The sequence below is a fragment of the Eschrichtius robustus genome, chromosome 11, assembly GCF_028021215.1.
Source record: "Eschrichtius robustus isolate mEscRob2 chromosome 11, mEscRob2.pri, whole genome shotgun sequence".
In the NCBI taxonomy this organism is placed as follows: Eukaryota; Metazoa; Chordata; class Mammalia; order Artiodactyla; family Eschrichtiidae; genus Eschrichtius; species Eschrichtius robustus.
This window is the reverse complement of record NC_090834.1, coordinates 63,044,289-63,066,146: the sequence shown is the minus strand read 5'-3', so window position 1 is coordinate 63,066,146 and position 21,858 is coordinate 63,044,289. Positions and strand designations below refer to the sequence as shown.

Sequence of the window (21,858 nt, the reverse complement as noted above, 5' to 3'; positions counted from 1 at the left end):
ACAATATACTTGGAAAGTTTTCCATATTTGTACATCAAGAGCTTTCTCATTCTTTTTCACCAGGTTAAATCTCATTGTGTGTATGTACCATCATTTGTTTAACTGGCCCCTAACTGAAAGACCATTGAGCTGTTTCCTAGACAAAGCCTCCAGCCTTCCTTGACAGAGCAGCTGATCAAGCAGTCAGGATGGGCTTATAAAAAAGTGTGGGGAGGTGGGGAGACACTCTACCATCCCAGGTGGACTGAGGGCAGAGGTAAGGGCAGCACAGGGAGGAAAGGCAGGAGGGGAGAGGCAAGGTGGGAGCTCCCCGGTGCCCTGGGAGGCTGGTTTCTCTCAGGCTTTTCCTCTGGTGCCCCACCACCCACTACTCTGTCTCAGTTTCTTCTCCACATTCCCCTTACCTCTTGGCCTTCCCCCAGGTCTAGGCCTGACTCTGCCCGGGGAACTTCCCAAGACCCGTCCGCGGGGGTTGGAGAGGGTTGCCGAGGTGTAAGGACCTGGGGTTTATTTAGCTCTCTGGGCCTGCAGTCTCACTGGCTTTCCACATAGCCCTGCCCCTACTCCCAGCTCCCCTGGCACATGGTCCAGGACCTTAAGCAAGAACTGAATGGCTCAGTGGCCTTCATCTGGCCCCGGGTCAGCTTTCCTGTCTGCCCCACTGGCAATCTCTGGGCACCTAAACCTAGACTGCTTTGGGCTAGTGGGAATGGGCTGAGGAAGCAGAAGCAGAGCCTGTCTGGCACCCCTCCTCTCACTCCCCAACCCCATCAGTAGATCATGCCCTGTGGTTCCTCTTATGCGGGACCCTCTGATTGTGGGTGAAATACTGGCTGGCAAAATCCGGAAGGGGATGTCTAGAGAGGGGTGGTGGCTCCCTCCACGTCACAGAGCAAGCTAGTGTTAAAATGTCCTCAGGCGGGGGTGGATTCCTACCATCTGGCCCAGACCTCTCCAGGCCGTTCATCGCTTGGCTCATCTGTGCTGTGGGGTAAGCTGGGTGGGGAGGCCAGAAGATCTGGGCTGGCGGGGGAGACAGGAAATCTGACCAAGAGTCTCACGGTGGCTTTCTGGCAGAAGTGGGTGGACATGGCCTGGCGGATGACACAGTTGCTGCTTCTGGCTTTGGTGGCTGCTGCATGGGGTGCCCAGTCCGGGACTCCACAGGCCAGGACAGACCTGCTCAACGTCTGCATGAACGCCAAGCACCACAAGACAAAGCCAGGCCCTGAGGACAAGCTACATGACCAGGTGAGGATGGAGTGGGGTCTGGGGTAGGGGAGAGGGCTGACCCCAAAAAGGGGAGAAGTTAGGGAGATGGGAAGATCAGCTTTGGCAGGTGATGGAGGCAGCAGGGTGGCTGAGGTGATCCTGGTGGACCTCTCTCAGGAGGCCACTAGAATACTGGGGTGACTATTTATCTAGCACCCTCCATGGGCCAAGTGTTTTCCTCACACCTTGTCGTGAATATGTCCAAAAGGCCTCCTTGGTAGGTGGATGGTGGTCTCTACTTATACAAATGAGGAAATAGGCCCACAGAGGGCACAGGTACATGTGGGAACTGAGAAGCCAGTCATTAGCAGGTGCCGGGAGAGGGACTGGTGGAACCTTTCCCAACCTCATTATGTGCCAGCCCACGGAACTCAAAGTCAAGGTAGAAGAGACACGTCCCTCATGGTCACGATGTGACAAATAACTACAAACTGGCCAGGTCCCCACCCCCCATTAGGTCCTGACGAGACAGTGACAAATCAGATATGCTGGGAAGACTTCCAAGTAAAGGGACCATTGGCCTTGGCCTTGGAGGATGAGCAAGAGTTTTCCAGGAAGACAAAGAAGGAAAAGGCAGCCTAGCAGAGGACAGCATGTACACGGGTTGGAGGGTGACAGCACAAGCGGTGGCAAGTCTAGTGTGGCCAGAGCCAAGGATACTGCTGCACACAGAGAAGGGGAGGTGAGGCCTGAGTTCCCATTTCATAGGGAAGGCTCCTGAAGCAGCTCAGAGAATCTGAGCTTGAAGTTGAACTCCAGGCTCATGAGAGATGCCGATATCTCATTCCTTACGGTCACCCCCCTCTGCTCCCTACAAGGCTTCACACTGCTGGAGGGCTGGGGTGTTCCCAGGGAAAGCCTGGCATGGACTGCTTCCAGGGGCTCCAGGTGAAAAGAGGGAAGTCCAGCAGCCCATTACCTCTGAGTCATTTCCAACAGTTCATTTGCTGTGTGTGTGTGTGCATGTGTGTGTAGTAAAATATCCATAACATAAAATTTGCTGTTTAAGCATTTCTAAGTGTACAGATCTGTAGCATTAGGTAGATTCACATTGTTGTGCAAACATCACCACCATCCATCTCCAGAACTTTTTCATCTCCCCAAACTGAAAGTCCATACCCATCACTGCATTTTTAGAACTTTTAAAGTTCTTTTTAGGAATTTTTTTTTTTTTTTTTTTTTTTGCCGCACTGCGCGGCTTGTAGGATCTTAGTTCCCTGACCAGGGATCAAACCTGGGCCCTTGGCAGTGAAAGCGCAGGGTCCTAACCACTGGACCGCCAGGGAATTCCCAGAACTTTTTAAGTTCTAAAGGTTGCTTTAAAGAACGCTAAGCAGCACTTCCTCTTTGCCAAGAAATGATGCAGACACAGACCTTGGAGGGAGTCAGGTGATTGTAATTCGGAGGGATGTAGGCTATATGGTAGTGACTGGTTTTGCTGAGTCTCTACCATAGGCCAGGAAGTGCTTTTCATTATATTTAATTTAGTCAATTAATTTATTTATTGGCCGTGTAGCGCAGCTTGCAGGATCTTAGTTCCCCGACCAGGGATTGAACCTACATCCTTGGCAGTGAAAGCGCGGAGTCCTAACCACTGGACCGCCAGGGAATTCCCCACTTTTCATTATATTAACTAACTCTTTTGGAGGCAGAAACCCCTGACCCTGGCTGGCAGGTCGGGGATGAGGTGCATGGGGTCTTGCAGGGCGACCAAGAGTTGGGCACCTAAGGAACTGCATGCACGAAGCTGGGGAGGCCTGGAAGCAGGTTCTGCAGCAGCAGCCCCGGGCGTGGGCTGGGTTATTGCAGAGGGGTTGGTTTGGATCCACCCTCAGGGATTTTCCTTAGTTTCTCCTGAATGCCCAGACCTGTCACATCTCCCTTCTCACTTGAGCCTGGATGCTAGAGTTCATCTCAGACATTTTAAGCAATTGGCTCATGATCGCTCAGCTCTTGACTCCCAGCCTCCAGCAATTTCTAAAGAGAAATCTCCACCACTTCTACCATCTTACCTGCCTTGAATTCACCTTTCTAGGATTGCCTCCCATGTTTAGTCAGGCCCATGTTCAGGCCTATGTGTGGTCACTGCCCCTCTGTGCCCCGCTGCTTTTAAGACCTACCAGGAGTCCCCTCGCCTGGGGTTCCAGACCCTGAGAGAGCCAGACTGGCCCCCTTCCCCTCCACGCCTCACCACAGCTCAAGACCAGACTCCTCCCTCTCCTCTCTGTCCTGAGGTAAAACCTTAACCTTACCATCCACAAGGGGTGCAGCTTACTTAAGCTCTGTAAAAATCGGAGTAACGACCTTTTACTCCATAACTGGGTTACTGAGAAGATAAAGTGCAAAAGCCTCAGGGACTTTGCGTCTGCTATTTTCAGTGCCCCCAGTGTTCTCTGTCTCCCCCCTCCCCACCCCTAACTAAAACCATAAGCGCAAGGAGGGCAGAGATTTGATCTATTTTGTTCATTACAGTATTCGCAGCACCCAGCACAGTGCCTGCACTCAATTCATACTGTCTCAGTGCAAAATGAGTAATCTAAATAACCCAGATAACGTGAAATAACTTTGTAAACTGCTTAGAGATGTACAAATAATAATTGTTCCCCCAGACGATGGTTCCCCAGGTCTCCCACATCCCCTGTGTTTCTTTCTGTTAAAAGTCAATACTACTATTGCCTCTACCCCACCATGAGGGCTCCTCAAGGCCAGGCTTAGAGGCAGCCTCCCCAGCGAGGGCTCCTCTGGGTGACCTACCCGAGGCAGAGGAACCAGGATCTAGAGGAGATGGCCATGGTGGGTCAAGGACTTAGTCCCATGTCTTCCCCTCCCAGTGCAGTCCCTGGAAGAAGAACGCCTGCTGCTCCGTCAACACCAGCCAAGAAGCCCATAAGGATATTTCCTACCTGTACAGATTCAACTGGGATCACTGTGGCAAGATGGAGCCCGCCTGCAAGCGCCACTTTATTCAGGACACCTGCCTCTACGAGTGCTCACCTAACCTGGGGCCCTGGATCCAGGAGGTATGGGCACCATCCCCACAGACATGAACCTCAGCAGAGGGCAGGGCCCACAGGCCACTTGCAGGGAGGGCGCGGTCCAGGAATTCTGGACTGAGGGCGGAAGAGGCACCGCCCCCTCCCCCAGCCCTGGACCCCATCAAGGCTGTAGCAGCTGAGATCCCTGGCTGAATCGAGCCCTCCCTTCCCCCCGCTCCCCCCAGGTGAACCAGAGCTGGCGCAAAGAGCGGGTCCTGAACGTGCCCCTCTGCAAAGAGGACTGTCAGATCTGGTGGGAAGACTGCCGCACCTCCTACACCTGCAAGACCAACTGGCACAAGGGCTGGAACTGGACCTCAGGTGAGGGCCTGGGCGGGGGCGGGGGGGAGGGAGGGGTTTGGAGGTGGAGGGGGGTGTGGAACGAGTATATGGAGATTTGAGGCTGTGGGGCTGGTGGAACAAGAGATGGGTCTGGACCCAGTGGCTACAGGTCTTCCATCCTCCCCATAGGGTATAACCAGTGCCCAGTGAGAGCTGCCTGCCACCGCTTTGACTTCTACTTCCCCACGTCTGCTGCTCTGTGCAATGAAATCTGGAGTCACTCCTTCAAAGTCAGCAACTATGGCCGGGGCAGCGGCCGCTGCATCCAGATGTGGTTCGACCCGGCCCAGGGCAACCCCAATGAGGGGGTGGCGAAGTTCTATGCTGAGACCACAAATTCTGGGGCCATGCCCCAGGGGATTGGACCTCTCCTGCTCAACCTCACCCAGATACTGCAACGCTGGTTCCTTGGCTAAGCTGTTTCCACTGCCGACACCTGGATACCTTCCTTGCCTGCACCCAACCTCAGCTCAGCCCAGCTCCACTCTCTCAGATGAGGAGGACTCACAATACCCTGGTCATTGGTTCCTGATCCAAGGTCCTGTGGGGATCCTCTGACAGCCTATTCTAATAGATATATCTATGTGTGTCCTGTGCCTTATAAATAATTTGGGGATGAGTGGGTTGGGGGTGGGGGCATGCCTCATTGCTTCATCATTCCTCTTGAGAGGCCCAAAGCGGGACTGGGACTAGCTTGAAGTTCGGCAGCAAGTAGGGGGTAGAAGTTGATCCCTTAGCCTGGGGCTCTTACTTCTGCACCAGCCTTCCCCCTCATGCCCCCTCCTATACCACAAGGGAACAAGGGAATTGGTAGAGGGAAGCTGGGGAGAGATTGGCAGATAAGTTACCAGGCTCCTGAAAGTTTCTTTCCCTTTCCTTCCCTTACTAGATGTGGGCTGGGATGGAGATATCAGTGGGCAGATCCCCATGATGAACACTTGCACTGTCTCCATTTTTTAAAAATGACAATTCTACAATGAAAAATCATGCACATAGTAGAATGCTATAGCATTGAATTCCAGAAGAGGGATTGCTGGGTCAAGGAGTATTTGGATTTATAATTTTGATAGTTACAATTTTACAGGGGTTATATCAATGTGGCCCCCACTAGCCTTGTTTCCCCACAATCTGGTCAACACAGTGTAGCGTTAAACTTTGAATTTCCTGCTAAGCTGATTTTCTTCTAAACTGATAGGTGGGATAAAGGGCATCTCAGTGCAGTTTTCACTTGCCATGTTTCTTACCATGAGAACACAGTTTTTGAGATCTTTCCATATTGATCTACAAAGATCTAATTCATTCTTTTCCATTGCTGGGCAATATTCAGTTCTATGTATAGATCACATTTAATTCAGTCACCTACTGATGGATATCTGAGGCAGGGAGGTTCTTTTATGGCCTTGACATTTTTACAAAGCATGGGCCAGTTATTTTATAGAATAACTCTCATTTTGGGTTTATCTGTTTCCTCATCAGATTGAGGTTCTGAATTTTTGACACAAGTATCCCAAAAGCAATACCGTGTCCTCTTGGTGCATCATGATGGGGGGCACATGGTGTTGGGTTTGCCCACTCCTGATGATGTTAACTGATCTTTTGGTTGAGATTGGTTCTGCCAGGTTTCTCCATTACTTTTCCCCCGCTTTGTAATTAATAAGTATGTTGTAGGGAGATACTTTGAGGACTGCAGGTATCCTATTTACCATCACACTTTCACTCTGGAGTTTCACTATCTGATGGACATTTTTTTTTTTAAATTAATTAATTTATTTATTTATTTATTTATTTTTGGCTGTGTTGGGTCTTCGTTTCTGTGCGAGGGCTTTCTCCAGTTGCGGCGAGCGGGGGCCACTCTTCATCGCGGTGCGCGGGCCTCTCCCTGTCGTGGCCTCTCCCGTTGCGGAGCACAGGCTCCAGACGCGCAGGCTCAGTAGCTGTGGCTCACGGGCTTAGTTGCTCCGTGGCATGTGGGATCTTCCCAGACCAGGGCTCGAACCCGTGTCCCCTGCATTGGCAGGCAGATTCTCAGCCACTGTGCCACCAGGGAAGCCCTGATGGACATTTTTTAAAAAGTGAAAACAAACACTAAAAATGTCTTATTATGTGACATCCCCTCTCCAACCCTTTAATGCTCTTCCATGGTGTCTGCTGGAAAAACCAAACTTCAGTGGCCTGGAAGCCCCCCTCCTCCACTTAGATATCATGTCAAATTAATTCCCCCTCTACACCCCCCATATATAAGCCCTATTCACACTTTTCACTTTGGGGCTTTTACTCCAAATATGAATACCCTCTCAGGGTTCCTGGGATGCTCTTTTATACTCTGCAGGCTGGCTCCTTGTAGCCACTTAGGTTTCAACCTACAATTAATTCCCCACTAAAATGACTTCTGACCACTCAACCAAAAGAAGTCCTCTTGTACAGATATCCATCCACTGTGTTTACTGTCTGACTTTTCCCTAACAAAACATACACACCTGAAAGCAGGGGCCATGTCTATGACATTTTGTGCCAGATCCCCTGGGCCTGGGTCAGTGCCTAGCACAGAGGAGGTACTTAGGAAGTGAAGGAATCCATGCACTCATTCTGTCAGTCAGCAGATGCCTTCTGAACACCCAATCTGCCGGTGTCGGCCGACAGGAAGGGAATTGAGTACCTTGCGCTGTCTGGTGGGGGCAGACAGATGTGAGAACCAGTAACTCTTAGAACAGTGAGCTGAGGGTTTGCTCCAGGGGAGCACAGAGTGTGGCGTAGTTCCGTGGAAGCCCAGAAAGGTTAGGGAAGGCTTCCAAAGCATAATGTTTACCAAGCAGACTAGGTGGAGGAATGGCATTCCATGGAGAGGGCTCAGGAAGTGCAAAGGCTTGGAGGTGATAGAAGCACAGCAGAATTTCTAGGTGGCTAAGACAGAAGTTAAGAGGGCAAGGGCAGGAAATGAGGCCAGAGAAGAAACACTGGATCTGCAACCCTCAAGACTCTGATGCCCTCACAGTGCTCTCTCCTTTCTTTGTGAAAGAAGCCAGGCTTGGAATCAGACTCAGCTCTAGCCCCTCTTTGCTGCCTGGGAACCGCAGTTTTCGCAGCTGTGAGGATGGGTGATAAGCGACTGCATATGCCATGGGCTGGCACTCAGGAAAAGCCCCAGTTTCTCCCACCCCTACTCCCTGCAGCCCAGAGCCCCCACCCACGCAGGGCCAAAGACCTTCCTTTCATCTTTGTCAAGTCACAGGGCAGCCTTCAGATCGGGGTCCACAAGGATGCCAATGGCTATCTTGGCTGGTATTAAGCTTCCAGTCCGGGCAGATACTCTCGGGATCGGCTCCACAGTGGATGCTTGACTGTATCCCTCCCTGTTGGCCAGATGGCCTGAGCACTGAGGCTTCAGATTCAGAGGCCGGCACGAGGCTCAACAAGGGCAGGGACTCCTCACAGATTAGAACTCCACCTCCAACTCACTTCCCACTTGCTGGTTGCTTCTTCTGAACCCCTGAGGTCTCGGAGGCCAAACATCACTCCTGCAGTGGAGGAACTATAAAGCCCAGTTTATGATCAGTTCCTGGCGCAGGGGTGGAGGATGGGGGACAGGGGCAAGTCCCATCTAGAAGAGCATCTAGAGGAATGCTTTTGGGCATTCCTAGACACCTGGTCATGCTCCAATTAGGAGAAGGCTGAGCTGGGCTTGTAAAGCCAGGAGGGAGGTCTGGGTGTTCTAGCAGCCCTCTACCTGCTCAGGTCTTCAGAGGGCTTAACCCTCCCAGGTTGTCACAGGAGTCAAGTATGGCTCACTCCGAGGGAGAGGGAAAGCAGGGCACAAGCTAGGGGTCTCCTGGGAGTTGATTTCTCTCCCCTCCCCCCCACTGGAGTCAATTTCTTTGCAGGCTCTTTAGGGCTTTCCTTCTTGGCTGATGCTCCTTCAGTGATCCAGTTGCCTCCTCTGACTCCCAGCCCCGCCCCCTGTTCCACGGGCTCAGACCCGTGGCCTTTCCAAGGATAGTGAGGCCCCATATTCCTTAAACTTCTGCTGCCATCATAGGCTGATGGCTCCCACATCCAACCTGGACCCTTCCCCGGGCTTTCACCTCTCCCACCACCTCCCCGCCGTGTTGCACACAGGCACCTCGACAAAACAGAACTCAACGTTCCCTCCGGCCCAGATTTGCTCCTCCCCTCTTCCCTTTCCCCACCAGTGGTACCAGCCTGGCCTCAGAGGGTGAAAAAAGAAAGGCTTCTGTCCCTGGCTGGGGTAGGAGTGGTGGGAGGAGTCTACATTAGAGCAGACTCTTAGCTGCTGGAGAAAGGAGACTTGTGTGTGAGTGGGTAGGGGAGTGGTGGAAGGGAGGGGAGCTGGGGCCTTGGAACAACTGAGGCTCTGGTAATCTGAACATCTGTGATTTTATAGCTGGAGGCGGGCAATGCCTGAGGCTGCTGAGATTGAAGAGTTGGTGGCTCTATAAGTTGGGGATATGGGAGCTCCATACTCTCTACAGCTGCCTGGGAGCTGGGAAGCCCGAGCTCCAGCCCTTGCCCTGCAATGAGCTCTGTCTTGATTCTCTGGGTCTCATTCTCTTTATCGGTATAACAGGATGAGGGTGTTAGAAGTGGAGCAGGTTTCTTTAAAGGATCCCAGCAACTCAGGCTGCAAGGTTTTCTCAGACCTGAGTTTAGGGGAGAAAATGGAATAAGTGGGGCTTGGGGACTGGCCTTAGGCCTGCACTATTAATCCAGTCCCTCCTACCCACCACCCTTCCATGGAGGCCTTGCTGGAGCCCACATGCAATAATTAACTCCTGGGTGGCCTTCGCCCTATCCTAAGCACCTCTCCTGGGCCACATTCCCACTGCCCGTCTCCTAGGCCACTAAGCCCCTTCTGTCCCCTAGAGTGAGGCAAGGGGGACTGCAGAGCAGAGCAGAAGCCTGAGCCAGACCGAGAGCCTCCTCTTCTCCCAGGTATGCCACTCTGCACCCCCTCTCAGAGCAACACACCCTAGGGCACTCCCAGCAAGTATTAAAGGCAGAGAATCCAGAAGCAGAGACAGGGCTTGCCCAAGGTTAAACTACAAGTTAGTAGAACCCAGCACTCTTGCCTTTCAGCACAGCACTGAGTTCTCAGAGCTTCAAGTCTGGGACCCTGGGGGGAGGGGTGGCAGTGTTGAGGATGGTGATTGGTGGTGGTGGTGGGGTCTGAGCTGGACCCAAATCTGAAGCTGAGACTAGGAGGGGGGAGGGGCTTGCAGGGTGATGTAGGTGGCATGGAGGGGAAGAGAGCTCTGGCTCTAGAAAGCAGCCACAGCAAGAAAAACCACCGACTGACTGGGATCCAATGGGACCTGGGGAGAGGGTTTTCTCAGCCCTCCCAGTACTCCCCCAGTACTCTGTGTCAGTTACCCCTGTGGGAGCCTCAGCACAGGGAAAGAGCAGGGGACAAAAGCTGAAGGAGCTCTGGACTTGAGGGTCCTGAGTTGGACTTGGGTGGTCCCTACTGTGTGACTTGGGACACGTTCCTCAACCCATGCCCAACTGATTCCTCAATCCGTGCCCAGCTGGCTAGTATTTCTTAGGGTTTTCCCCCCTACATTTAATCCTCAGGTGAGGAAACTAAGTCTCAAGATAATGTGAGTTATTTTCTCCCAAGGTCAAGCAGGAGGGGAAGTATGAGAACTGGGATCATGGACAGGCGGATCTGGAACCCTGTGCTCTAAACTGCTAGACTCTGTTTCGCCAAAGGAGCCTGATCCTGAATCACCTGGCATTTCCAAGAGTACAGATTTGTCCTGTGCCCTTGGAGATCAGGGAGTGATAGGATCAATGGAGAGATGATTGGGTCCTGGAATGAATGAATTAGCAAATGAATGAACACTGGAATAAACAGTGTAGCAGGATAATGGATTGTGGAAGGGTGTGAAGTGAGGAGAGCTAGGTGGGAATATAATCCCAGGTTTCCCTGAGCCCTGCTGGGCATTCAGGCCCCATCCAGGAGGCCCAGGCAAGATGCTGGAGTTTTGCAGAAGATGGGGGCAATGTGGCGGCGAGGCAACTTTGTGAGCAGGGAGGATGCATAAGCTTTAGGAGCTGTAAGAAATGAATTCTGAGTGTTTTAGGAGAACCAGGCACCTGGTGACCAGCGGCATGAGGTAACAGGCACCTCCCAAAGCTCAGCATCAGAAGTCAGGGGATTGAGATGCTATGAAGACCAAGGAGAGGCCAGCTCTGTGGCAGAGGTTCAGGAGCCTCCCTAGGCCCCAGGGGTAGGCTGTTTGACTGCCCATGTCCACCCCCAAGCCTCTGCCTTGTTACATCCTCCAGGTCACAGGGTCTCTGGGAGAGGCCGAATAATGAGGCTGGAAAGGGCTGGAAGCAGGGCTTTTTCTTTTTTTTTTTTTTAAACATTGATCTGCATCTGGAGTTCCAAAACTAAGATAAACTTTTACACAAAGTCATTTGGTGTCAAAATCTGACCTGAGGGCTTCCCTGGTGGGGCAGTGGTTGAGAATCCGCCTGCCGGTGCAGGGGACATGGGTTCGAGCCCTGGTCCGGGAAGATCCCACATGCCACAGGGCAGCTAGGCCTGTGCGCCACAACTACTGAGCCTGTGCTCTGGAGCCCGCGAGCCACACCTGCTGAGCCCGCGCGCCTGGAGCCCATGCTCCGCAATGGGGGAGGCCACCACAATGAGAAGCCCACGTACCGCAGCGAGGAGTGGCCCCCGCTCTCCGCAACTAGAGAAAGCCGTGTACAGCAACAAAGAACCAAAGTAGCCAAAAGTAAATTAAACAAAAAAAAAATCTGGCCTGAAAATTAATGTGAGGTTATTATAGTTTTTATTTATCCCACCAGTATACCTATTTCCTTCCCCACAGAATGTGTGCTTGATCATTGAGTGCATGTAAATTGTATTATCTTATTTTGTATTACCTTTGATAAAACTGCCAACTAAAGAATGTCACTCCGCCACCCAGGTTCTATAAGGATTAAGTCATTAGTGACTGCAGTCGCTGACTTTTAACACACACTAAAAGAAATTCAGGGTGGAGATCAGGAACAAGGCACTCTGTGCTCTGGGAAAATTGGCAGAACAGGCCTTTCGGATGGTTAGATATTTTTAGGAAAAAATTTTATGAACACAAATTCTTGCATCTTCTCATATCTAGAAAAGCACTAAAGCCATTAACTAAGATATCTGTTCCTTGCGACTAGCAGCAACTTTCTACCGAGATGTGTGCTTGACTGCATGTACCCCTGGGCCGAAGTCACATATGTACTGATCTCCCCCTTCACCTCTTCAGAACAGTTTTGCAGAGCAGTCTCCTGGGCTATAGACACTGAGTAAACTCAACTCAGAGCTCTTACATTGTAAGTTTTTTTCAGTCAACAAAATCTGAAAAGTTTTAAGCTCTGAAACATTTGCCTCCAAGGATTTCGAACAAGGGATTGGGAACCTATGGCAAACTCCTGGCTATTTCTGCATTTTGCCCAAACTCCATCCCTTAGTTGCACTTGATCCTCATGACCTTGTAAAGAAGCCAGGGAGATCCCAGCCAGGTACTGTCCCAGACCCAACCCTCCCTGAGGCTGGCAAGACTAGGGTGTCAGTCTGATCCGCCCTAGGCTCCACCCACCTAAGACTGTTATTAACACCTTGAGGACCCACCTCTGCATTCCCGCATTCTCACATTCCTTGCTGCCTTTGACCACAGTTATTTCTTCAGGGACAAGCATGGCCTGGAAGACAACGTGGCTACTGTTCCTTGTGGTAGGGGCGGCTGCCATATGGACAGCCCGGCCCAGGACTGAGCTTCTCAATGTCTGCATGAATGCCAAGCACCATAAGGAAAAGCCAGGTCCCGAGGACAAGCTACATGAGCAGGTGGGCCGAGAAGTGGTCTGGGTCGGGGAAGAGCTGCCTCAGGGAACGTCTGCCTGCCTCCTTGGTGGAGGCAGGGAGGCCGCCTGAGCAGATCTTCAGTTTGCACTGGTTTATGGGTGACTTTTTAACACATACTGTGTGCCCAGTGTTGTCAGGCAATGCCAAGAGCTCAGCTTCTTGGTTGTTGGGTTTCCGTGTTACTAAAATCAGGAAGCAGGCCTGGAGAAGCACCTGGAGAGACCTGTTTGAGGGGTTGATTTTGATTTCTGAGTTTAGACTGGGGCTACCCTCCAAGGATCTGATAGGAGAAAGAGCACACTGCATGTGGCGGCTTCTTTTCTGCCAGCCCCAAACAGCTCAGGAAAAGAGGGTCTCTCACAGTGAGGCTGGGTGCAAGGCAAACATGTCCTCTGGGGCTCTCAACCCTATTGGACCTTCCTTCCTATGACAAGGACTTTGCCACAATCCCTTCAATCTCCTTAACCTATCTAAATGTTAAAAAAAAAAAAAAAAGTCAATGTGATGTCATAACTGTAAAGAAAAAACCAAAAGGCAAGTCACTTGAACTATGCATTTCAATATGTAAATGTTCATATTTATCTCATCTGCAGATAATGACCACAGTCCTGTTTGTGTTGTTTTGCATCATCGAGCCCCTAGCTGCCAGTGCAGCCTGACAAGTGGTGGTATTACTTGGATACTTCCAGCAGCCTTGACTTTACCCTCTTCAGTCTATATATTTTTTTAAAGTGCACATCTTAATATTGTGCTTTTATACTAAATTCTAGGCCATGGGTTTTCATTCATTCAATAAGAATGTATTGAGTATTTCTGTAATTAGAACTATTCTGGGGTTGCAGTTTATTTAACTTGCTTCCTTACCTCCAGGTCTTTCTCACCTTCTGAAAGAGGCTTAATCTTACCCTTCTAGAAAACAATTTCCCATTCCTCTCCTGCTTTGTTTTTTCCCAAAGCAATTATCCAGTGATAAGTTTTCCTTGTGTTCCCAGTTCCTAGAAAAATGCCTGGGTTAGAATAAGTAGGAGCTCAATAAAGACTTGAATGAATGAATGTTGTGATGACTGCATCTCTGGGTAAGGCTCCCTCCTGGGATTCCACAGTCTTGGAAAGCCTTCTCCCACAAAGAAGGCCCCCCAGTAGCAAGTGTTTCCCTGAAGACTGTGTTGGGGAATCAAGGACTAAAAGGGGAGAGGCTACGCATGTGAATATTCTGGTTATGCTGGGTGTGAGAGTTAAAAGTCAGTATTATTATTGCCTCTACCCCACCATGAGGGCTCCTCAAGGCCAGGCTTAGAGGCAGCCTCCCCAGCGAGGGCTCCTCTGGGTGACCTACCCGAGGCAGAGGAACCAGAATCTGGAGGAGATGGCCATGGTGGGTCAAGGACTTAGTCCCATGTCTTCCCCTCCCAGTGCAGTCCCTGGAAGAAGAACGCCTGCTGCTCCGTTAACACCAGCCGAGAAGCCCATAAGGATATTTCCTACCTGTACAGATTCAACTGGGATCACTGTGGCAAGATGGAGCCCGCCTGCAAGCGCCACTTTATTCAGGACACCTGCCTCTACGAGTGCTCACCTAACCTGGGGCCCTGGATCCAGGAGGTATGGGCACCATCCCCACAGACATGAACCTCAGCAGAGGGCAGGGCCCACCAACCACTTGCAGGGAGGGCGTGGTCCAGGAACTCTGGACTGAGGGTGGTAGTGAACGCAGCTCTTTTGCCCCTTTCCTGTTTGCCCATTTCTGTTCCCCTCTAACCTTAAAGGAGCCTAATTATAGGAATGAGATCACCAGGCAATTTAACCTAACTCTTGACTTATGCTCTCCTGAATAGACACCATGCCTTGCCTAACCTGTTGGTTCTTTTCCTAGATTAAAAGAAGTAAGAATGAAGAATTAAGTAGTTAAAAAATGACTAGCTCTCTACCTCCAACAGCTCCCTTAGCAATCCTGCAGGCAGATCACTTGGGCAAGATAATATCTGAAGAGAGAGTCAGCCAGTCTGCACACAATGGAGAATGATGCAGAATCCAACCTCCTGCCTTGATGATTCACTGAGATTCTTTCCCCTTTTTCCCTTTAAAAACTGTCATGGCTGAGCAGAATCTTCGGAGTTGGTCTCAGGACATGAGTTCACCTTCTCCCCAGATTGCCGGCTTTTCTGATTAAAGCAACTTTCCTTTCTACTGACACTGGCCTCTCACCTCTCGATTATGGGCTTTTGAGCAGAGAACAGCGGAACCTGAGTTTGGTAACAGTAGAAGCACCGCCCCCTCCCCCAGCCCTGGACCCCATCAAGGCTGTAGCAGCTGAGATCCCTGGCTGACTGGAGCCCTTCCTCCCCCCCGCTCTCCCCAGGTGAACCAGAGCTGGCGCAAAGAGCGGGTCCTGAACGTGCCCCTCTGCAAAGAGGACTGTCAGATCTGGTGGGAAGACTGCCGCACCTCCTACACCTGCAAGGCCAACTGGCACAAGGGCTGGAACTGGACCTCAGGTGAGGGCCTGGGCGGGGGCGGGGGGGAGGGAGGGGTTTGGAGGTGGAGGGGGGTGTGGAACGAGTATATGGAGATTTGAGGCTGTGGGGCTGGTGGAACAAGAGATGGGTCTGGACCCAGTGGCTACAGGTCTTCCATCCTCCCCATAGGGTATAACCAGTGCCCAGTGAGAACTGCCTGCCACCGCTTTGACTTCTACTTCCCCACGTCTGCTGCTCTGTGCAATGAAATCTGGAGTCACTCCTACAAAGTCAGCAACTATGGCCGGGGCAGCGGCCGCTGCATCCAGATGTGGTTCGACCCGGCCCAGGGCAACCCCAACAAGGAGGTGGCGAGGTTCTATGCTGAGACCATGAGTGGGGCTGGGCTCCGTGAGGCCTGGCCTCTGCGTTTCGGCCTGGTCCTAATGTTGCTCTGGCTGCTCAACTGAGCTCCTTTTATTTTCTGATACCTGGACATCCCTGCCCTGTTAAGACCCACAGCTCCCAATTAGTCAGTTTCTGTTCCTTGGTGGGAACTCTGACTGTTTGAATAAAACCAGACACCCCACGAGTAAGTTATTTGAGTGTGAATGGAAATGTGACTTGTGCTTCCCAGTTCCCACTGATTGAAGCTAGTTAGACTTGGTCAGTTCCCAGCTCTGATTCTTGCTATGAACTTGCCAGATAACTTTTCTTCCAAGCTGGGACACAGTCATATCTCTCAATTTCATTTTTCACTACAGCTCTAGTCTAGAGCCAGGCCCAGGATTTTATCATTTGAATTGGACCCAAGCCTCCCAGGGTTAACTGTTCTGCCCTGTGCTCAGCTCTCCAATAGAAGAGAAGGGAATAGGAGTGTCCAGCATGTTCTGGATGGCTGGCTGGGAAGAAGTGAAGGGTAGCCACAGGAGCTCTAACCCCCTAACAGATAATACCCCAAAGCGCTATCTGCCGGGCACCATCCCAAACACATCTTAAAGGGATAATAGACCCCAGGCCTGACTAGAGGAGCTAAGCCTGAGCTAGTCTGGCAGAGCTCGGGTTGGAACCCAAACCTAGATGCCTAGAGCAGGTCCCAAACCAATGATCTGACAGATTTTTAGGCAGTGTTCCTACATTAAGCATAACTTGTAGAAGTTGTAATAAGCTAGGTTATGTTACAGCAACATCCCTAATATCTCAGTGCCTTAACACAACTAACACTGATTTCTTGCTCAAGCTATGGTGCTTAATATGGGTTGTCAGGGGGATTCTGTTTGTCACTTAGGGACCCAGGCTGATGGAGGCTCCATCTCATCACACACTTCCACGAGACAGGAATAGGGAACTTGGTGAATTCCATATAGGCTCTTAAAACTTCCACCCATCACTTATTTCATTGGCTAAATCTAGTCATGACCATGACTAACTTCCAGGAGGCCAGGAAAAATACGGTCCTAACATGTGCCTGGAAGGAGAGGGGAATCAGGATATTTCTCAACAGACTTACAGGCTGCTACAAAGACCTTATTATGTTATGGTCAGTTATATTTCTGGCATGATCATGGTTACAAATTTAATTTTTCAGTTAGATCCTGGCAAGAAGAACCAACTCTTTGAAATTATACATAGAACTATATCAACACAAAAAGTGGAGCAATGCACTGGCCACCACCCTAGGCACTCTTGTGAACACAGCAATTCAATGTATCATTCTCTATAGAGCCAGTGACACTATTTATACATATGACTTGTTTACAGATATATTAGAATTAGTGAAATTTAAGATAAGTACCATCTCAATCCAATATACCTTATCAAAGGCCTATTTTGCTGTTTCTGAACTGTTTCTAAAAATACTTGTTAGAATCCCACTTTCTGTAGCTGTCATCCTCAACTTCTGAGGAGTCATTAGCTTGAGGATGTATTAATAATTTTCCAAATTAAGATTTCCTAGAGCAGCAGTACTGGCATAAGAATAGACATATAGATTAATGAAACAGAATTGAGAGTCCAGAAATAAATCCTTATATTTATAGTTGATCGATTTTTGACAAAGGTGCTAAGGCAATTCATTGGGATAAAGGATAATCGGTTCAATAAATGTGCTAGGACAATTGATTATCCACATACAAAAAGATGAATTTAGACCTTCAACTCATAACATAAACAAAAATAACTCAGAAGGGATCATAAACTTAAATGTAACAGATAAAACAATAAAAACTTTAGAAGAAAACAGGAGAACATCTTCCAGACCCTGTGTTAGGCAAAGATTTCTTATATTAATGCTTCCACCCATCATTTGTTTCTTTTTTGGACCAAAAACACAGTCCATCACTGAAAAAACTGATAAAATGGACATCATCAAAATTCAAAACTTCTGCACTTCAAAAGACATCATTAAGAAAATAAAAGACAAGAAATAGCCAAGAGGACATATCTGCAAAACACATATCTGATAAAGGACTTGTATCCATAATATACAAAGAATACCGACAACTTAATAAGACAAACAACCAATTAACTAATGGGCTAAAGAAATGAATAGATATCTCATCAAAGAAAGTACATGAAAAGATGCCCAACATCATCAGTCATTAGGAAAATGCAAATTAAAACCAAAATGAGATACCATTTCACATCCACTAGAATAGCTACAATAATAAGACAGGCAATAACAAATGTTCACGAAGATATAGAGAAACTGGAACCCTCCTATACTGCTGATGGGACTATAAAACGGCACTGTCCTTTGGAAAACAGTGTGGCAGTTTCTCAAAAACTTAACACAAAACTGTCATACAACCCATCAATTCTACTTCTAAGCATCTACTCAAGAGAAATGAAAGTACATATCCATACAAAGACTTGCATGTGAATGTTCATAGCAGCATTAGTCATAATAGCCCCAAACTGAAAATAAGCTCAATGTCCATCAACTGGTGAGTAGACAGACAAAATGTGTCGTATCCGTACAACAGAATACTATTCAGCAATAAAAAGTAATGAACTACTGACATATGCTATGTCATGGGTGAACCTTAAAAACATTATGCTAAGTGAAAGTCCATTTGTATGAAAGTTCCAGAAAAGGCAAACTTATAGAGACAGAAAGTACACTAGTGGTTGCCTGAGGCTGGATTTGGGAATAGGGAGTAACTATAAATGGGCATAAGGGGGGATAAAAATGTTCTAAAACTCATTTATGATCAGGTTGCACCACTCCACAAAGTCACTGTAAACGTTAAATGGGTGAATTTTATGATATGTAAAATGAATGAATGAATGAATGAATGAGTGATTGCCTATACAATACTCTCCCTTGCAATGGTAGCATATAAGGAATTTTATATATTTCTGAATTTCTGTGGAGTGTACCCATGAGGGGATGTATTCTAAGGGATTTAGCGTCTGGCTCCATAAAAATCTATCATCTGAGCCAAACTCTATTCCATCATGAACTTTGAGAAACTGGTTGGACCAACGTGGCAGTCAAGGAGGGAGTCAGTTCTTGGTGTAGATGTAAACAATACCAATAGGGATGCTTAGGAGAGTGGCCCACTGCCAAGAATTTTTTTTAGAGAGAGTGTTTATTGCGGTTGGCACAAGTATGGTCTACTGAATTGAGGGTTAGAGACCACAGCCAGGGGAAACAAAAAGGGCTGCATCATATGACTAATCAAAAAAAGAACATGAAGCACATTACCAAAAATACCAACATAATAACCACAATCATATCGCCTTCATCAACTTCCCTAATTCTTTAAAAATTATTTCTTGTTACCTGTTTGTGGCTTAGCATCTTTCTCCATAGAAGTCTTCTGCTTTTGGGCTGGAATTTTTCTGGAAGTCTCAAGTCCCAGGGCTCTGACAGCTTGAATCATCCAAGCGTTAGTTTATGGCGGTGATGTCAGATCCGTGAGTCTATTTTCCTGTCAGTCAATTATGGTAGGATCTTCAGGAAAACAAAAGGAGAGAAGAGAAACTCCTTGTTAGCACAAACGGAAGATCGGTCAATCTATTAATTTCTAATACCAGAATAAAAGAGAGAAGAATTTTCACTGGGGTGTAATACAACAGAGCATGAACTTACTGTCAAGTGCTATATTTCATGAGGTCTCAGTTGATAGCTGTTTTGAGGAGAACATATTATTAGAACCTGGAGAGGGAGAGGTGGGCAAGAAGAGTTTGTCTTCTCAATCAATTTAACCAACTTATTTTTTATAATTCCATTTGTCCTCTCTATTTGCCTCAGCTCCAAGGGTGATATGGACAGTGGATGCATTTAGAAATCTTGAGGGCCTTACAGTCTGTTTTGTAAGATGTGCATGAAAATTACTACCAATAATAAAAGGTTATTTTAAAATAAAGGATAAAATCATCCTGGAAATAGATTTGTTGACAGTCGTCATGCAGACTCTTGCTTATTAAAATGGGTGTGCTTTTACTCATGTGGGAAAGTCTGCAATCATTAAACATTCACAGACACAATCCTTTACCTTGTATAAAAATCCTCTAGAAAGGACGAATTCTTCTCTTTGCTCTAACATCTTTCTCCACAATGTGAACACGACGTACAGGGCAGCTCTTATGATACTGATAAGCTGTATTTTAAAACACGGAGCATACCAATTATACCTAACTATTTTTAGCATCCCTCCTTGCCTCCTTCTTTACTTATGAGTACCATGCTGTGAGGGAGCAAATATTTTATGTATTCTAGCAGCTGTCTGGGAAGTGCCAAGATGATTTTGGTGTAAAATATGCCTTGATAGTTTTATTATTCTGAATTTAGGACCTGATCTTGGAGAAGGGAAACAGAAAAAGAAAAAAAAGTGTTGTCAGGAAATAGCCTCAGTCTTGGCTGTGTTATTAATAAGAAAACTATATTTTATAACAACCTTGTCACCAAGAATTTTAACTTCTCTAGGAATGAGGGATCCTATTGTTTCATGTTATATAATGACCCAAGAGCATGATGCAAGTCAGCACAAAGCCCAAAAAATTAACATGCTTTTTGAGAAGTGAAAGTTCGAATTCAGGTTGATAAGGACCTAAACTTTGCTATGAGGGCAAAACACACAGGAAACAAAAAATAACTTTTATTTATTCATGTTAACAGTAGACTGTATACTCAAAGACCATTTTACTTACAAGTGACCAATATTATTTAAAGCTTTATGCTTCTTAAAATAGAAGTAATCTGAAGAAGCACTTCTGGAATGACAGAATAAGGACATATGAAAATCCACTCCTCCATAAAAGCAATAACACTGGCAAAACTTGTCAAAATCAACTTTTCCAGAACTCTGGAAATTAAAGCTTTCAAAAACCTAAGGAGAATTTATTCAAGAAAAATGGCTGAATATCAGTAGAAACAGTGAGCTTTGTGGTACCCATTCTCCTCTCCCCAACTCCACAGTAGTCTCCAAAATCAGCAGCTTCACAACTACAGAAGCTATGAAAACTAGTGGCCTAGCAGCCACTAGAGGGGGCAGAGTGGGTGTGGATCTCCCGAAAAAGCCCTATCCCTAGAGAACTGTCACTACTTGATCTATCTGGAAGCTCTGTTAAGAGCCCCATTCACAGGGCTTCTCTGACTCAGAGCCCACCCAGTGAGAAACCCAATGCCTAGGTGTTTGTCTAAATAATCAGCAGCAAATTATTTGACATCCCAGCTTCCTACCAGTTGTGGCAAACAAGAGGCAGGAAAAAAAACTTAAAAGGAACATCAGGGAATGAGATGCCAAAAGGGAGCTTTGAAAAGCTCTGACATCTACCTGGGGATCTTGAATTCATGTGCATTTGCAGAACTGTGAATATGTCCAGCAAATACCTGAGAAGGCTCCAATCCCTCAGCTCTGGGTTAGGTGATGATCCAAAGGCATGATCCATTAAAGAAAGAACTGATAAGCTAGATTTAATCAAAATTAAAAATTTTTGCACTATTAAAGACAAATTCCCTGGAGGTCCAGTGGTTAGGACTCAGTGCTTTCACTGCCGGGGCCTGAGTTTGATCCCTAGTCGAGGAACTAAGATACTACAAGCCGTGCAGCATGTCAAAAAAAAAAAAAAAAAAAAAAAAAAAAAAGGCATTGTCAAGAGAGTGAAAGGTGAAAGGACAAGCTACAGACTGGGAGAACATATTTGCAAAAGATATATCTGGGGCTTCCCTGGTGGCGCAGTGGTTGGGAATCCGCCTGCCGATGCAGGGGACACGGGTTCGAGCCCTGGTCCGGGAGGATCCCACATGCCATGGAGCGGCTGGGCCCGTGCACCACTACTACAGAAGCCGACACGCCTAGAGCCCATGCTCCACAACAAGAGAAGCCACGGCAGTGAGAAGCCCGCGTACCGCAACAAAGAGTAGCCCCTGCTCGCCTCAACTAGAGAAAGCCCGCACACAGCAACGAAGACCCACCGCAGCCAAAAATAAATAAAAAAATAAATAAATAAATTTATTTAAAAACAACAGCAACAACACAACATGATACCATTACACACCTATTAGAATGGCCAGAATCTGGAACACTGACAACACCAAATACTGGTGAGGATGTGGCGCAAAAGGAACTTTCATTCATTGCTGGTGGGAATGCACAGTAGTATAGCCACTTTGGAAGACAGTTTGATGGTTTCTTAAAAAACTAAACATACTCTTACCACATGATCCAGCACTCATGCTCCTTAGTATTTACCCAAAGGAGTTGAAAAGTTATTTCTGCACTAAAACCTGCACATTAATGTCTATAGCAGCTTTATTCATAATTGCTAAACCTTGGAAGCAACCAAGATGTCTTTCAGTAGGTGAGTGGGTAAATAAAACTGTGGTACACCCAGATAATGGAATATTATTCAACACTAAAAA

At 47.8% G+C, this 21,858-nt stretch overlaps 3 protein-coding genes across 5 annotated transcripts in view; 2 read left to right on the top strand and 1 right to left on the bottom strand.

Moving 5' to 3' along the window:
- ANAPC15 (anaphase promoting complex subunit 15) overlaps nt 1–21,858 on the bottom strand; it is a 70,222-nt gene that overhangs the window by 35,070 nt on the left and 13,294 nt on the right. For both annotated transcript variants that reach the window (XM_068556533.1, XM_068556531.1), the window contains exon 2: nt 18,775–18,945. In XM_068556533.1, the coding sequence (XP_068412634.1) occupies nt 18,775–18,874 (100 nt within the window). In that variant the 5' untranslated portion in view covers nt 18,875–18,945. The remainder of the gene's footprint in view (nt 1–18,774; nt 18,946–21,858) is intronic.
- Nucleotides 1,090–5,065, top strand: LOC137771716 (folate receptor alpha). Its single transcript, XM_068555301.1, has 4 exons — nt 1,090–1,251; nt 4,104–4,292; nt 4,493–4,628; nt 4,779–5,065. The coding sequence occupies exons 1-4, from the start codon at nt 1,090–1,092 to the stop codon at nt 5,063–5,065; spliced, it is 774 nt and encodes a 257-aa protein (XP_068411402.1).
- LOC137771611 (folate receptor alpha-like) lies at nt 9,476–15,574 on the top strand. 2 transcript variants are annotated; one of them, XM_068555143.1, is made up of 5 exons: nt 9,476–9,596; nt 12,356–12,513; nt 13,945–14,133; nt 14,891–15,026; nt 15,177–15,574. In XM_068555143.1, the coding sequence occupies exons 2-5, from the start codon at nt 12,364–12,366 to the stop codon at nt 15,455–15,457; spliced, it is 756 nt and encodes a 251-aa protein (XP_068411244.1). In that variant the 5' UTR covers nt 9,476–9,596; nt 12,356–12,363; the 3' UTR covers nt 15,458–15,574. The 2 variants fall into 2 exon arrangements, with proteins under 2 accessions (XP_068411244.1, XP_068411245.1); XM_068555144.1 differs by having other exon boundaries at nt 9,523–9,596; nt 12,344–12,513.